Source organism: Aedes aegypti, chromosome 1 (assembly GCF_002204515.2).
Source record: "Aedes aegypti strain LVP_AGWG chromosome 1, AaegL5.0 Primary Assembly, whole genome shotgun sequence".
Taxonomy (NCBI): domain Eukaryota; kingdom Metazoa; phylum Arthropoda; class Insecta; order Diptera; family Culicidae; genus Aedes; species Aedes aegypti.
Window position 1 is genome coordinate 95,927,356 of NC_035107.1, and position 16,983 is coordinate 95,944,338.

Consider the following 16,983-nt stretch of genomic DNA (forward strand, 5'->3'; position numbering starts at 1 on the left):
ATCTTTGATTCCAAAACCTTTGCATTAAAAATGATTGTATTCGACGTTTTGTCCATTCGACGTTTTGTCCCTTTCGACGTTTTGGGATTCGACATTTTGGCATTCGACGCTATGGGTTTCGACGTTTTGTCTTTCGACATTTTGTCCCTAAATCCTGAAGTAGTATTGCAGTAAAGTACTGGAGGAATATCTCCTTGAGATATTTAAAGTTGTTTTCTGGACTCTTGTCATTGCTTAAATCTTTTAGCACAGTCTTTGAGGTCGCTCACCACCCTCCTCTTGTCAGAATTCCTGGCTACACCCCCATGCTACGCGTCACTTAAAGACCTAGAAAATTCGGTTCCCTTCGAAAGCTGACGCCACGCAGTACTAGAACGGTGTGGCTCGGAATGAAATTGAAAGTGCCTCCGCACTGACTTCCCCCTTTCCATTCGAAAACTACAAACAGACTTCATTGTAAGTGTGTCGTCTGTGGGTATGTGTGCTATTTTATAATCGACCGCAAGCTGCTAACGACACGGCTTTGAGCTGTAATAATGGGACGGAGAAAAATGTATCTTTAATGGTAATAGCTTACACGACCTACAGAAGGTTGGACCCTTGCAAGGGAGGGACGGTCTTGGGTGGTGGGAACAAGTCCAGATCATGACGTGTTCCCCCCGTTGTTTCTCTTGCTCGATGTCTTTTTGCACACTGATCGTGGAGGAGGAAGAAATATTTGCTGAGGTGAACCAGTCACCATTGCACAGTGCGGCAGCAGCTTTGGCAGGCAGCGTGAAAAAATGGTATGGTTATGTCAGCCCCCTGAGCCGTGCCCGACCAAACGGAAGAAACAAGATTGCAACCGATTCAATGTATGTTTTTGGTTGGCATGTTTTTCAATTTTAAAACCGGACAGAAATCCTGCAGCTCCTAGCTATCGTCCAATCATCTTGCTTCCTGAAGAGCTGGTGTTTATCAAGGCAACATTTAGGGACCAATACCACACAAAATTCCCATTTGACTGACCTGAGTTACCTCAGGGATGTCAAAACTCTTTGTTTGCAAATGACACAAGCCTCTCCGCCAAAGGATGAAGCCTGTGTGTCATCTGTAGCAGATTACAAAAAAGTTTGGATATTTTTTCTTCATACTTGCAAAAATGGAAGATTTCTACAGATGCTTCCGAAAACTCAACTTTTCATATTCCCACATAAACCAAAAGCTCTTTATTGCAAGCCTTCAAGTAGACATGTTGTCACGATGAGAGGGATTCCAATAAATTGGTCAGATGAAGTTGAGTAACTAGGGCTCATGCTTGATAAAACTCAACTTTCATTTACAGCAAACGTACGAATTAAATGTAAAAAATGTAACAAAGGTTGATATAAAACTCTTACAAAAATTTATCAAGTTAAGAAGCCATTTTGAAAACAAAGCTGCTTCAACTTCTGTTACTTTCAACCCACTGTTGATAGAAATGTGTTACAATCTTGTTATGTGCTTCTGGTCGGATTCTCCGAAACGAAGGCAGCAAAGGGTGCCGAACATGACCAGCAGAAATGGTCACACAGGGAGAGTGCAAGCGGGGCGGGCAACTGCTTCGGAGTGAGAGGGACCAGAAGCAGCTGTGTGTATATCCATCATAACAAGGGGAGAATTTTGCGCTGGCTTTGTGCCAAGTGCCCTCCGAAAACGCTGAGAAGGGGGGGGGGGTCTTTGGATCAATGAATGGCAATATTTCCCACACACACACACTTTTCTCGGCATGGTTTCGGTACGAACAGCAGCAGCAGGCCGCCGGTTCTCACAAAAAGTATGTTTATTGTTTTGAACCCGATGCCGAATGGGAGGAAATTTATTCGCATGTGAACAATTTTGTAGTCACATGCTCACATGATGTAATGGTGCGGAATCAAAAAGGGAATTTGGATTACGGTGGAGGAATTTCTTCTTACCAATTCTATTCTTAGGTAATTGAGATTTGTAGGAATTTGTAAGAATTTGTTGGATCTATTCCGCAGTCATGTGTATGGCAATAACTTCAAGAAGCTCTTGAACAACAACAAAGTGTCTGTTGAGGAACTCTAAAACCATTATGCAATTTAATCTGAGCGACTTCGATTCAGGAAGGCTAAGATGGCCTAAAACATTTGGTAGAGCAGAATAATATTGCGTTCAGACATTACATCCCCACAAAACAAGTAATATCTGGTAGCTTTACCATTTCAATTCAAACTTATGCCAGATCAAAAAATTTGGATCTTTAGAGTTTGAGTTCAACGGCTACCTAATGTTTTATTTACCGGGTGGTAAATTTCCGCGGCTGGGGCCTTCCTAAGCCGAGTGGGTAGAGTCCGCGGCTATAAAGCAAAGCCATGCTGAAGGTGTTTGGGTTCGATTCCCGGTCGGTCCAGGATCTTTTCGTAATGGAAATTTCCTTGACTTCCCTGGGCATAAAGTATCATCGTACCTGCCACACGATATACGAATGCGAAAATGGCAACTTTGGCGAAGAAAGATCTCAGTTAATAACTGTGGAAGTGCTCACAAGAACAACTGAGAAGCAGGCTCTGTCCCAGTGAGGACGTAATGCCAAGAAGAAGAACAAGAATTATTATTATTATTATAGCTTTATTAAGGAGATTTTCAGCCCTAGGCTGGTTCATCTCCGAAGAACAAGAAGAACTTTCCACGGCTACAAAGCAAAGCCATGCTGAAGCTATGTGGGTACGTTTCCCGGTCCGCCCAGGATCTTTCCTTAATGGAACTTTCATTCACTTTCCTATACAAAGAATATCTTCGTACTTACCATTTTCTAAAAGAAAGTTACCCACTTTCGGGTAACTCTGGACAAACACATATGTGTGTATCTTAACGTAGCCCAAAAAAATTATTACCTACTGCTTTGAAATTCGAGTAGGATAGCTATAGGATAACAATGCTTTTTATGTATCATATACTTTGCGAATAAAGAAATCAGCCAGGAGCAGTTTTTAAAATGTGTTGAAATTACACACATGATGTGTTGTTCCAGAAGAGCTTGATTTTGTGCAAATTGTACTCAATTTGGTGTAAATTCACTAAAGCGTTCACACGATATACTTTGGCGAAGACAGCTCTCAGGTAACAACTGTGGTGCTCCTTGATCACTAAGCTGAGAAGTAGGCTGTGTGCTTGAAAATCACTCAAAGGGGCTTTTCCCTTTTTCAAAATTATTAGTTAAAAATAAATAAATAAGTACCGTTTTGACTCATATTCCGAACACTTAAGGCCGACAGTGACTTCAAATGCGTCTAATTGATATAAATTGGCTGATATTTGTGAAAATTTCAATTTCTTCGCAAAGTCTAACTGTTAGTTGTTGGGTGTACCGATAATAATGTTGATTTAATTAGTTTTAGTATTGTTTTTACGTAAAAGTATGGAACAACATTTTGATTCAAATGCCGAACACTGTGCTCATTCTGTCTCATATTCCGAACACCTTGATTCAAATTCCGAACAGCCCGAATAAATCGTATTCAAATGAATAATTTCGCAAATAAATTTATCTTAGCTTGTTCTACTGGTCTCAAACTAGAGAATCATCGCTACTCCTGCGGTATAAATTATATTGGAGGCGTTTAAATTGAATTGCAAGTGACTGCCATTTCCATGTTATTTGGTGACATATTTCAGCGAAACATTTCAACCAAATCACCATACAAAACCCGAGTGTTCGGAATATGAGTCTGTTCGGAATTTGAGACAAAACGGTATGCTTTGAGGCACAGGAAAACGTAATGCGAAGTAAAAGAAGAAGAATGCTGCCTATGGACTAATTCGAATATTGGCCTACAATTCCATATGCGTTACCAACTAGTGACCTATACGTCGTTTATGAATAAGTTTTACACCCAAACGAAATCAACAAAATATGTCCTATCAAGTTTATTATCCTAAAACTTATTTCAACATACACAATGTATAAAATATCAAGTTAAGAGCCGTTTATAAGCGAATCATAAACAAACGTAATCAGTATTTTTTCGGGGCTCTACCCCATTTGGCATAAAGCCATCTGGCATAATGCCGTTTAGAATAATGCCATTTGGCATAATTGACCGAAATATTATTTTTCTCTCACATTTCAAAACGTTTATTTAGGTGCTTGAAATATAGACAAGTAAAGCTTATTGGAAGAAGGGGAAAATATTGACCATGATTTTAAGTTTCAATAAGTAATGTGAAGTACAAGGAAACACATTAAGAAATACTTATTGTCACAAAGTGTGCATTTGAGGCTGATGACAAAAATATCAGCAATGCAAAGTCACATCTGCGATTGAGCATATCGTGGAGATGGAGATCCAAGCATATGGGATAATGGATTTCGATGCAGCATCATTAGAAAGGTTTCAAGTTTGAGTGTGTTGAAACACAAACACCGAATTGAATCGTTGTGTACAATTTGACCAAATGAAAGAATTGGCTTGAATCCCATAAGCTATGAAATTTCATTTGCGGCTGAGTACTCTCTTGGATTTTTTTTGAATTTGACGTATACTCGCTAATTGTAGAACACGTCATTAGGAATACATGTATTGTCAAAAAATAGGCGAGAATTTCAGCCATTCAACGAGGTGTTAACATACTGAATTATTAATCAGTATCATCTAATTTTTGTAGCATTTAAGGCAAACCTCTCTCTTGAGATTGTCCTTCTTTGGAACATTGGTAGTTCGTTCTATTTGGTTTCTACGCCCTCAGAAATAAAAAAAAAACTATATTTTTAGAGGCTAAGCTAAATGGTTTCATATGACTGCTTTTTCAGCAGCAACAAAATTGTGACATCCAAGCTACGGTCAAAAATCTAACTACAACATTATCAGAAATAAAAGAAGACAGACGTTGAGAGAGCATTATACGATTGATTAAAGCGAAATTAATCTATGGTGGCCAATTTTATACTCCTCATATTACTCCTTCATGAAGCGATATGAATAAGTACTTAAATCTACAAGTTTCACTTGAAAGGCACCGGTCGGAACTCGGAAGTGATTCAATTTTTTTGTCTAGAGACGAAGATGACACATTGGACTTATCGAGTCCAAATTTGAGATTTTTTTTGTGGAAGAATACATTTCAAATTCAGCCAAATGGCCGTTATGCCAAATGGCCATTATGCCAATTGGCCATTATGCCAAATGGCGTTATGCCAAACGGCATTATGCCAAATGGCATTATGCCAAATGGGGTAGAGCCTTTTTTCGGTATTTAACTTTGTTGGACATAGTTGTGGAGGATTCCTCGGCTTTCATAAGGCAAGTAACACGTCAACATTTCCCTCATATCCCCAAATTGACCTGCATTCGAACGCACTCAGCGCCGTTTTTGTTTGTTTTAATAATGAGAGCACCAGTACTTACAATAGAAATATAAGTAATAGAACGCTAGTGGCGCTGTTATCATTCATTGTTCAGGTTTCTGTGATATTTTTTTCAGGCTTATTTTTTAAATATTTTGCGCAGCAGTAAACAAGTTAACAAAAGAAATTCAACGAAACTCACCTTGCATCATGTGGTAATTTTGTTCGTACTCTGAGAACCGAATGAAAGATACTGTGAGTTTCTTTTGGGATTTTGACTGAAAAAAATCTGTCCCACAATAACTTTCGTTCACGCTCAACAGATTTTTGTTTTACTCCTTATCAAGTTTTTTTTCGAATATTTCAGTCGTTTTTTTCTTATTTTTTCTTCTTGCCATTAACGTCCTCACTGGGACAGAGCCTGCTTCTCAGCTTAGTGTTCTTATGAGCACTTCCACAGTTATTAACTGAGAGCTTTCGTTGCCAAGGTACGATGACACTTTATGCCCAGGGAAGTCAAGGAAATTTCCATTATGAAAATCCTGGCTTTGCTTTGTAGCCGCGCAGTCTAACCACTCGGCTAAGGATGGCCCCATATTACTAAACACTACCAATCACAACTTATTTTCAATTGAATTCGAATGCTTGTTTAAACCCTCTACAGGCAGCTTCATTTTTCACCGCCAAAAAAAATACAAATTGCGATAACTTTTTAGTTTCTTGATATTTTTGCACCATTTTTTCACAAGTTCTCACAAAAATACTTCTAGTTTAGGAATCCGTGTCGATATTGATCATTGGTGATCTGGTTTTGAAAATGTTCTGATGGCCACTGAGGGGCCAACATTCTCAATATGAAATGTCTTTGGCAGTCATTTTGTTTCACGCCAATTTATTAAAAAAAAAAATGTGGTCCAGGTAATAAGGAGCTTCTCTGGAAAAATCATACGAATCGGTTAAGTATTCTTGGAGACATCGTAGATGTATTTTGAAGTTTTCAAGGTCCTAATTTGGCCAGCGTGGTAGCAGAAACCTAAATGCTCCCCGAGCAGAAGAAAATAACTACTGAATACCAAATTGAGGTATTCCATACCAGATAATTTCCAATACTACATACCTGAATGAGGTATGAATCAGCCCTGCATAAGAGGTAAAATACCTCAAATAATATCTCAAGCATATTCTACGAACACCTAACTGATAACTAGATCAAGTATTGTAATACCTCAATAATACTTGATGGACTTTTATATAAAAATGAAATTTTTCAATTGTAGTTCAATACCTCCAGCAGACCTCAATAGCTGTTTAATACCTCAATGAAGTATTTTTAATTGATTTAAAGATTTTTTTTAATACCATTACAATACCAATTGAGGTATTGACAACTGAACAATACCTAATTTTGGTATGATACCAAAAAATGGTATGCATAAGTTATTGGGGAGTTATTTGTTCCTCCTCGGGTCACTACTCAAAGATGACTGGATCAAATTGCTTTATTCTTCCACAACGTACTCTCATTAAGGTGATTATAAAACGAAGCCAAACCAAGAATTTTCAAGTGCACAAGTCTGGAGAATCTGACAAATCGTGTGAAATGTTTCCCATACAAAGTTGAGTGTCCAGAATTTGAAGTTGTCCGTAATATGATTCAAAACGGTATCGAAAAACAAACAAGTTGTTGCGAATTAAATATGATTTTGCTAGTAGAGGTGTTAATCACTATTCAGAGAACCGTCTATTTGCAATAGGATTCCTGATTTGCTAATGAACTGGCGCATTTGTTGAAATTTCTAGTAAAATTATGGAATACATTCAATTTCCGTACGAGTTTCTTGGGGAATTATTAAGAAAAAAATCCTGATCAAATTTCTGACAAATTTAGTGCACAATTTTCAGTTGCAATGCCGATGCTTTTTTTAATAACTTTCGTTTAGATTCCATGAAAAGGTAAGTAAGAAATATCTGCTAGTTATTCACCGTTATTTACCTTAGAAATCTTGCCATAAGTTCACTCAACAGGTCTGTCAAGAATTGTTTTTTGTCACACCCTTTTTCAAGCATCTTACCAGTAAATTCAGCCGACATAAAAGTTTCCAAATATTACCAGAACTATGGTCACAAATTTCACCAACATTCCAACGAACGAATTTCAGAAAATCTGTTGAAATTCTGCACAATATTCACCTGAATTCTTCCAGAAAGTAAGCAAATATTCCCTTCTTTTCTTAACATTATGATTTTCAAAGCGAAGTTTGTACCTCAATCAAAGTTGCCGTTTGTACAAGAATAATCAAAATCAATTTATTTTTCAAAGGAAATTTTTGCGTGTCTCGAGGATCAAATTATTATCTCTAGTAGATTTGGGGTTGCTCAGAAATGTTCCAGCACGTCACAATTTTTAGCTACAAGTCGCCAAAGTTGTATAAAACACTGGTTTCATTGATGTCTACATGAAATTTATAGTATGATTTGTCAAACTTTTTTGTGATCTAATTCACCAAGCATGCAAAATAGGACTTCAAATTTCATTTTAGATATAATTTACTTGAAATTGCATGATTGAATTCGGATTAAATCAATTTTTTCAACATGCTTCTAGTCTCCATACAAAATTCTTCGTTTCTCTTATATGGCCAAACACAATACTTCTAATAATATCTTGTGATCAGCAAAAGTGTTATGAACTTTGTTAATATGTACTGTTATACACATGAAGTTTGAATTTTGTAGCAAACTAAGTAAATAAATTGCCATTCAAACTGTCAAACTTGCATGCAATTTGGCTAAAATAGTCATATGTTGCATTTACAACAGCCAATATCTCAAAAACTAGACGTGCTATGGTATTTTTGAAAACGGCTATGAATTAAACTTGAGACAAAAACGTGTTCCGCAATGCTAATTGAGTTAATAGACTGGTAGCTTTGCCAAATGTGCAAATATTTGGCTAGGTATAGACCAACAGACAAACATCTATTTCAATACTGGCAAAATCTTTGCGATGTCAAACATTTGTTCGACTCTGTGTCCAATCCGGGTACTGTAAGCTTAAGATGCTGTTTATCGTACCTCTACAATCAGATCACGAAAATAGTGACTAGTGATCATTTTTTTCTGAAAAGTAACTTTAGTGACTTTTTGTTGCAAAAAGTGACTCGCTACCAGTACTGTGAATGATTTCCGAGCAGTTTTGAAGAGAGAAGTTTTGAAGGGCAGGGGTTGCAATTTCTTGCATTCATGCTGTCTGTTTCAAGTAAGACCGAAAAAATCTAGTATCAAAAAAGTTACCGTAAAACGGATTAACTTTGATAGTTTTTGAAAGGAAATCTTATCATTCCTGTATTCTGTTTTAAAGCTATCAATTTTATATTTTTAATACAAGTATTGGCATCTTAGATATCGATTGCAGATGAAAGATTGCATAACGAATCGTTTTGAATGCAGCTAGAATTTTTCGAAAGTCGACTTTCGGTTCTGGGGTAAATTTGATAATGGGTATATAAACACATGAAAATCCACAACCAACCTACTGTTTGACATCATTGCAGTAGGAACTGGATTGGAGAATGTAAAAAGTGGGTGTGGATAAGATTTAATGCATGACAGTACAAAATTTATAGAAAAAAAATCTATGAAAGTGTTTTAGTAAACACAAACATGATGAACACCACTTTATACCGAAAATAACTAATATAAAAATATATTTCTGAATGCATATTGATTGATTTTCATGTTTCTGACTTTGATTATTAAAATAACCCCAAATTCTAAAAATGCTTTTCGCTAAGAGATTAGGGACCGAATTCAAGTTCAAATTATCAAGGATAAGTGACCAACTCTTCAAAACTTCATCGTATAGTGATAGTAGAAAAGATTTTATGTAAGTGATTCGCAAATGCTAAAATTTTGTTATTTTTTATTAGAATACAATGCTCTCAATTCCATCGAAAAAAAAAACTCTAGCATGAAGATTCATACAAATACTCTTCATTTTTGCATTCGTTTTGCTTGAATGATTATCAGAAAATATGTTATTTCATTTGGTATATTGTGGGTCTCGCACTATCAAAGTTTCCCGCATCATCAAAGATACCACGTGTTACGGTTCTCAAAATCGGGTTCTTCTGGATCAACAGCCCTGTGCATCCAGAGAAATTGCTTATTTTCGCTTCACTTTTGCTAATTTTATGATGCGAAAAAGCAAAGCCACCAACAAAGGAACAGTAACTTCTTTCCAGCGTGTAAAGAAAGAAAGTTGCTACATATGATAGGCCGCCTAAAAAAATACTTCTGATAAGAAAAAAAAAATGTCCTAGTGTTTAATTGTAATATTCTTCCGAAATTCATTAAACCGGTATCTTTCCCATGGAATCTCTGGAGCTCAGTTGGTTTTCGACGAACTTGAGACAAATTGAATCGAATAAATACTGTTGAAAAGTTACATCGATATGATTCTGCACCAATAAGATTGACTCAACATGCAATTAACTGTTAAAATTGTAAAACTATTGATAAACAATCAATTTTTTAAACAGGTCAGTCAATGTCTTAAACAGGTTTCAAAAAATTTAACCCAATTGCAACATTATTTTTCAAAACGCCCTTTTTTCTAAAAACGCTTTTTTCGTGTAGAAATAGTCGATTGGAGAGTAAAGAAACGAAGCATTAAGAACAGTTTAAAATAATTATTTGAAGCTAACTAAACCATCTGGAAACCCTATGGAAAAAACACTTGAATCCTTAGGAATGCTTAAGAATTTCAAGGAACTTCTGGTAACCCTCAGTGATCCTACGAAATCCATTTGCTACCCATTTTGAAATTGATGTTAATCTTTTTTGAACACTTGGTAAATATTTGAAATCGCTGAAGAACGCATTAGAATATCTGAAGACACCCTGCGAATCCATTTATAAACAAAGGAATATTTTATGAAAAAAAAAGCTTTTACGTAATGAAATAGTCGATTGAATTCGTGGGAAAGAAAGGGTTAAGAACGCTTTGGAGACTCCTAGTAACCCTTTGAAGTTTTTTGAATCTCCTAACAACCTTTTGGAAAAACACTAGTAACGTTTGGAATTGCCAGGAACTTCGTAATCCTGCGAAACCTATTTTGGAATTGAGAAAAATCTCTTGGAAGCCCCTACAATTCCCTTTCGATCACATTTTAGAATATCTGCATACTCCTTCAGAACCCCTTCCTAAACCACAGTTTTTTTTTTTTTTTGAAACCTATATAAATTCTTTTGGAATTCTTGGTGATGGGTTTTCCATAAAGTAAGTCACCTTCCACGCGACTGTGAATCTTTGTTATACATCATTCAAAAGTTGTAATCTTCACACTCAAGGTCAAGAAGCAAAACAAAGTATGTAGCTTTACATTATTTTACGTAGATTAAGCTACTTCTGGACAATGGCAACATTATCAGTTCTGACAATTTCGATGATTCCACATATAGTTCCGCCTTATGTTGGTAATCACGTTTATAATGGACAAATACCATTCTGATTCGAATTATGGAAATATTCTGATTCGAGACATTTAAAATGCCCAATAAAGTTAGGCACATTCCAAGCAATCCAGTGCGCTCAAATTGTCTTTCAAGTTTCTAATCATGTATTTCGGCAGCTAATTGGTATCCGAATCTATGCGTCCGAAATATAAAGCATTTATAAGCTTCAAAAATAACGTTGAACAATAATCTAAAATTCCATTAAGTATAACCATTTAAACCGATGTAAAAGATCATCTAAGACAAGAACAACATTTTAGAATACTCTAATATTCAAATTTGAACCATTGCTATCTAAAAATACAATTTATAATTAAACTTACCGTTCTCTGGAATCTCATCCTTCTATCCAATCTATTAGTTGAATAACTGCTACTCCTTCTGCTTCAAAATGAAGATTTTCTGCCTTCCTTTCAAATCACTTAACAAACACTTATCACTAATCAAACCCTATATAGAAATAAAGCGAAAAAAAAATAACAATAGAAATTATAATCCGATTTCAAATCCGTTTCGTGAATGTCACTAGAAAGCGAGTTTGAGTCATATCCACAGAAATGTATCCATTTCACTTTCAATTGAAATTCGCCTAACAACAATATCTGACCGGAAAACTAAATATCCAAATCCGGATAGGTATTCATATGCACATCGAATTATGACAGAAATCAATAAATACGTTTCCGATAATGAATGCCAGTCCCGTCCTGATGGCGCGGAATCACTTTTGCTCTTCTTCTTCTTTAATAAATCCGTTTCTGCACTGCGACCGTCAGGTGGCACACAAAATGCTACTAACGCTGATGGGCTTGCTCCCCCACTGAATGTTGATATGAATATGAAACAAAGCACACCGTGTGGATCGATCCACCACTTGAACCAGTGATCCGTTGATCGTGTTCCAACTTCTTTTCCCACTCGATCACAGAGCCCGCGACGACGACAAATCTCCTTGTATATGTTCCTCAATAGCCACCCCCTCGTGGCTTCACTGTTTGGTAGCAATTATCGATTTCGACACTGAGTAACCTAAGTAACCACTAGCACGCTAATTCGCCTTTCTGGACATATAAAGCTATTACACGGCTGAAATAAATCATGGTAGCTGTATAATAGCACTACATTAGCACGCAGGGTTTATTAAAGTGCTATTGTGTTACTTGGGTAGTCATTCGCTTCTTTTTCTGTCACTAATTGATTCACTGCAATGAAATCCTTAAATAAGATCTGCCTTTAATCCATTCAACAAGAATCTTTCGTAAATTGTTCCTTCCAGTTTCAAACGCTGTCCAAAAAAAAAAAAGGATCAAAACTCACACGCGTCCGACACTATTCTTCGAACAAAAGAAAGAGAGAGGGACCTCTGCGACGATCGGAACCGACTACACCAGGGGACGTTCTTTAGCAAAATGCCTTTAATGACCTATCCTGCACAGTGTTTTATAACCTTTCCGAGGTGCCGTACGACTGCGGTAATGGTGATCAATCGGCGGCCGAAGCGTCGCGACGCGAACGCTGAGTTTTGAAGAGCGCAACGAGCACGCGATCCAACCCAAACAGCAGCAGAGGCAGACCGGGTTGCTCTCACCTTAGGACCCCCAAGCGCTAAAAAAAACAACAATGAATCGAGCAACTAGTTGAGGTAGCAACAGAAGCCGACTAGGCGAAGTGCGCAAGCACTGCATAGCTTAGTCGGACCACTTGACTGTCGCTCTACTGAGACGGGCGATGATGGGGTCTCTCGCTCGAGAGGTTCTCCTTCAAGAGAACGTGTGAACATTTGCTCCACTGTGTGTGGCTTGGTAGAGAGTGAGAGTGATTCGGTGTACTTAGTGGGCGTCTTGCTTGGAGCTAGTTTTCCCTTTCGTTGGAGCTAGGTACTAGGAATACGTAGTACAGGAACGCCGCTGTTATTTACACCGCTCTGGTAGTGAATGGGCGGTGTGATTGATCACAAATGGTGAGAGACTTCAACGATGGAGCGAAGACGAACTTTACTTGCTCCTCTAGGTTGAAGGTTGAAGAAGAAGCTCTAGTCTCCTGAGAAAAGATCTCAATCTTAGCCAATCGATTTCGATTAATTTCTAAAATTCAATGCAAAGATTCATAACTGTCATACCGTCAAGCCACCATTCACCGTGCATTTAAGAAAAATCTGCACTTCAAAAAACTGTATTATTTTTCCAAATCATTTTAAGCGAACTAGAATACCACTACGAGGCGTACAATTATACCATAATTCAGGGAAAAATCTAAAATTAGCGATGTATAACAAAAAAAAACTCAAAAAATGTGTTTACAAATGTATTGTTAAGGTCGCCTCGTACCGTGCTATGTCACCATTTACCGTGCACACTGGTGCACCATTTACCGTGCGTATAGTTTTCGTCATGATTTAATTTTGTATCTTGAAGAAACGTTATTGGTGGAGCAACTACGTTGCTGATAGCGTGCGCACTCAGTTCAGGGTATTCAAACCTTATTTTACAATGAAAGCCATAGAAAGTTGAAAAACTGGCTAAATCATTATTTTTTATTGAAATCGTTTTAGGAGGTTTGACTGTATTGTCCAAACAAGTTCATATTAGTTCAACAATTAAATATGGAGTAATTAAATCATGACATAACAATAAATCCAATATTACCCAAGCCTTTCATACTAATGCACGATAATAGGAGCCATAAATATTGAAAAGGGTCCATTCACCGTGCATTTGTGTTTCGACTAAAACATAATAAAAAAAATCTAATTTGCATAAAATGTCATGGTTCATACGATGAAATACATGTAACTAGAAGTATCAATGGCGAATACATATTGAAATATTGAAAAATTTGATACTCTAACGTTATAATGAAAAATGTGATTTTTTGGCGTTTCTACTAAGAGTTTTAAAAAATTCCATTATTAAACAGATTTCACGTGATTTTGACTACTAGAATCAGGTTTTTCAGAAGGCTTTGTGACAAGAACTACTTAATTCCATCAGTTTTACCTTATATTGCTGACAAAAGAATAATTTGTGAAAATCGTATGAATATTCTGTAGGAATTTGTACGTGTGCACGGTGAATGGAGACCGCACGGTGACTGGTGACTTAACGGTACCATAATCAATTTTCCTTAGTGTTAGCGGAATTTGAGCAAAAGTCCCATGTAATAATTTCAATGCTTTCTGCTCTTTGATGTTACAGGTATGTTCCGTTTTTATCAACATGATCGGCAATTTTCAGTTGACAAAAACGGAATAATTCTCTTAGACAAAATATTTTACAAATTTGAAACGATAATTAACAATTTAACCATATAAACGAACTGTTTTGATTTTAAGGGCCTGTGAGGATCATTAAGATTGTTCATTCGTATAGATTCGTAATGAAAGTAGATTGCAGACTTCAATCAATCAGTATAACTCTACGATAAAACATTATTGGTTTAAGTTTTTTTATTCAGAATGCCAATAAATATAATAAGAAATATTAAAACGATAATCACATAAATGAACTATGCACCATGAGACGGCTCATAATAAAATAAAATAGCAAAAGGATGTGGGTCAAGCTGATTATTGTTTTTTTTTTTTCAAGAAATATTCAACAACAGTTTATCTTTTTTAATCTTTATCTTTATGCGTCTTCTTTATCTTTATGGCAAAACATCCCAACTGAGAAAAAGCCTTCTTCTCACATCTTCTTATAAAGTATTCTTCACTTCTGTAGTTAAGTACTGAAAGCTTTTTTGCTAAAGCACATTTTTTTTTGCATTTCTAGTCACACCCGATTGGCGATTAAATTGAAGATAATCTTCCATCTTGCGAGAATTTTAAAAATTCAATTAAATATTTACAGGTTTCTGTTCTTTGAAATGCCAAAATGATATTAATGAAATTATTGTGATGATTTCCCAACTAAAGTTTATGGTGATAACAATGACTGTGATACACTAATCATCAGTGATAGAAAGTAACGAATATGTCTGCTGATCCGAACAAATACAAAACAAAATGCTTGCGAGCATCGGAGTGATAATGTACTTGCATCCGGCGCACTCACGAGTAAACGAAGCTAAAGTGATTCGTGAACGTTTTCGCAGCTATTCAGAGCCATTTCCATGATTTAGCGCGCTGAGATTTATAAACTTTTCGAACATCTTTTCGATATCAAATTGAGATATGCGAACCTAATTTGTTCGTTTCGAGATATGATTTTGATTTTTCCGTCTGCCCGGGTTTATTTATTTTTGGGCATGTTCGCCCGAGCAGGTGGATGCGAACTTACTCACATCCAGCCTGTTTGTGAGTTTGTAATGTTTGTTTTGCGTTGGTCTATAATCGTGAGATGCTTCGTGATGTGAATATTTCCACGTTTGCTAGTCATCATTCTAGAACAGCGCCACCATCAAACTAAAGTTATAGATTTTTGTTAAGTAAAACTGATGTTTACTAGGGTCATTAAAAACACAAAAGTATGCTACTCCAGAACAAGCACTCGCAAATTAGAACTTTTTGTTTAGAAACTTTTTTGTTAATAGTTTTATGAAAAAGTGTATGGCATTTTGGTCTCCATGTGTAGAGGGGGTGCGTGTCTATTCAAAGATCAGGATCCCAGTAAGTTTTGAATGGGAACGTGCTTGACGTATGAACGTCCATTATCAACAGTTTTTTTTATTGTCAACCAGTTTAGCTTTTTTCCCTTTTCCCCGATACAAACTTATTGTTTATAGATTCCGAAATTTTCAATAGAATGCTAAGTGTTGCTGGACCTTATCACCTACCGCTTGAAGCAAGACTTAATACAGTTCATCCCCAAGTCCATCCCTTATAACAATAAACTGAACATTGACTGAAAATATTAGTCTATCCCATTCAAGTCGAACATTCTATGAAGGAAGTACGTATTCAACAAGTCATAATCTCCAGTTGTGGTTAGGACGTAGGCAGAATAGGGAAGTATGAAGGACTGAAGACTGTAGTAATCTTGTCCAACTGCCCATGTTAAGTTTAAAAACTCTAATTGGAAGGAAGGGGTCAGAGCTTATTGAATAGTATAGGTTCACTAGAATGATCCACAATATCAACACTATTCTTGCGTAAATCCAATGTCTGGTAACTACTTTCACTTTTTGTTTTGTAATTATACAGTTTTGCAGCAATTCACATTAAAATATTATACAAACGCTCAATAAATATTAGATTTTCACGGTATGTGCGGGTTACTGATCATAAGCCTACAAATCCGGACAGCGTGCAAGGCAGCCTTTTTCACACCACAAAATGCTTATTTGCACAAGTTTTCCTACTTTTTCGTGCACCACACTTTATAACTATTATTCCATATACTTTTTACAGACGTACTATAAAAAATTGTATTATTTAGTAGCATCGTAAGCCGAGAGTGGCTGACGTTCTTGTCGAAAAATTTAACTATTGGATTTAGTTCTTTGGAGTTGCTCAACGTTCAACTGGTGCTGCCTATTTGTTTGTATTTTTTACTAGTGGTCCCGGCAAACTTCGGCTTGCCATCAAGTAGGCTGTTGGAAAACATCAAGAAATCCCCCATACAAGATGACACATTAGACTTCTCCCATTTTTCCGATTATTCCGGAGACTTTCCCGAACTTTTTCTTCACAAAAACACGTCGCATTCTTTGTGGAGTGCAACAGTGAAAAACTTGCGTTAATCTGTTGACCCGTTCTCAAGCCATTTCGTGACAAACAAACACCACTCCATTTTTGTTTATATAGATATTTCATTGCAAAGGATTACTAGATGAAACCATGAATTAATAGGAAGAGCAATATTGAAAGCTATGAATAAAATTTATAAACCTTAATTTTTTATTAGTGTTCGCAAGCGAAAACCGCAAGGAAAATAAGGGAAACGAAATTGTATTTGCGCGGTCATTGCGTGTATCCTTCATCGAGCGATAGCACCACTCATCTTCGTTCATTGACGGTGGTCCTGTAGAAAGAGGTGTTGTCGGATCATCTCTGTCTATCCGGTCAACTTCAAGATGGAGGAACCATGGTGATGTTTGGGGCTCTGCACAAAAATATTTCTCTCTCTTTCACTCCTCTGTGAAATTAGTAAACAACAAGGCCAGTAAACGTCAAAATCCCATACAAAATCAAAACAGTG

General features: G+C 36.6%; 1 protein-coding gene across 3 annotated transcripts in view; it reads right to left on the reverse strand.

Annotated features, from left to right (window-relative positions):
• Positions 1 to 12,275, reverse strand: part of LOC5579359 (PAX-interacting protein 1) — a 131,970-nt gene extending 119,695 nt beyond the window's left edge. Inside the window, exons 1-2 of one of the 3 annotated variants that reach the window (XM_021842995.1) lie at positions 12,166 to 12,275; positions 11,170 to 11,296 (exon numbers count right to left, since the gene is read on the reverse strand). In XM_021842995.1, the coding sequence (XP_021698687.1) occupies positions 11,170 to 11,187 (18 nt within the window). In that variant the 5' untranslated portion in view covers positions 11,188 to 11,296; positions 12,166 to 12,275. Of the gene's footprint in view, positions 1 to 11,169; positions 11,297 to 11,453; positions 12,134 to 12,165 lie in introns of those variants that run through there. The other 2 variants (XM_021842999.1, XM_021843003.1) reach the window with 2 other exon arrangements.
• Between the last annotated feature and the right edge of the window lie 4,708 nt (positions 12,276 to 16,983).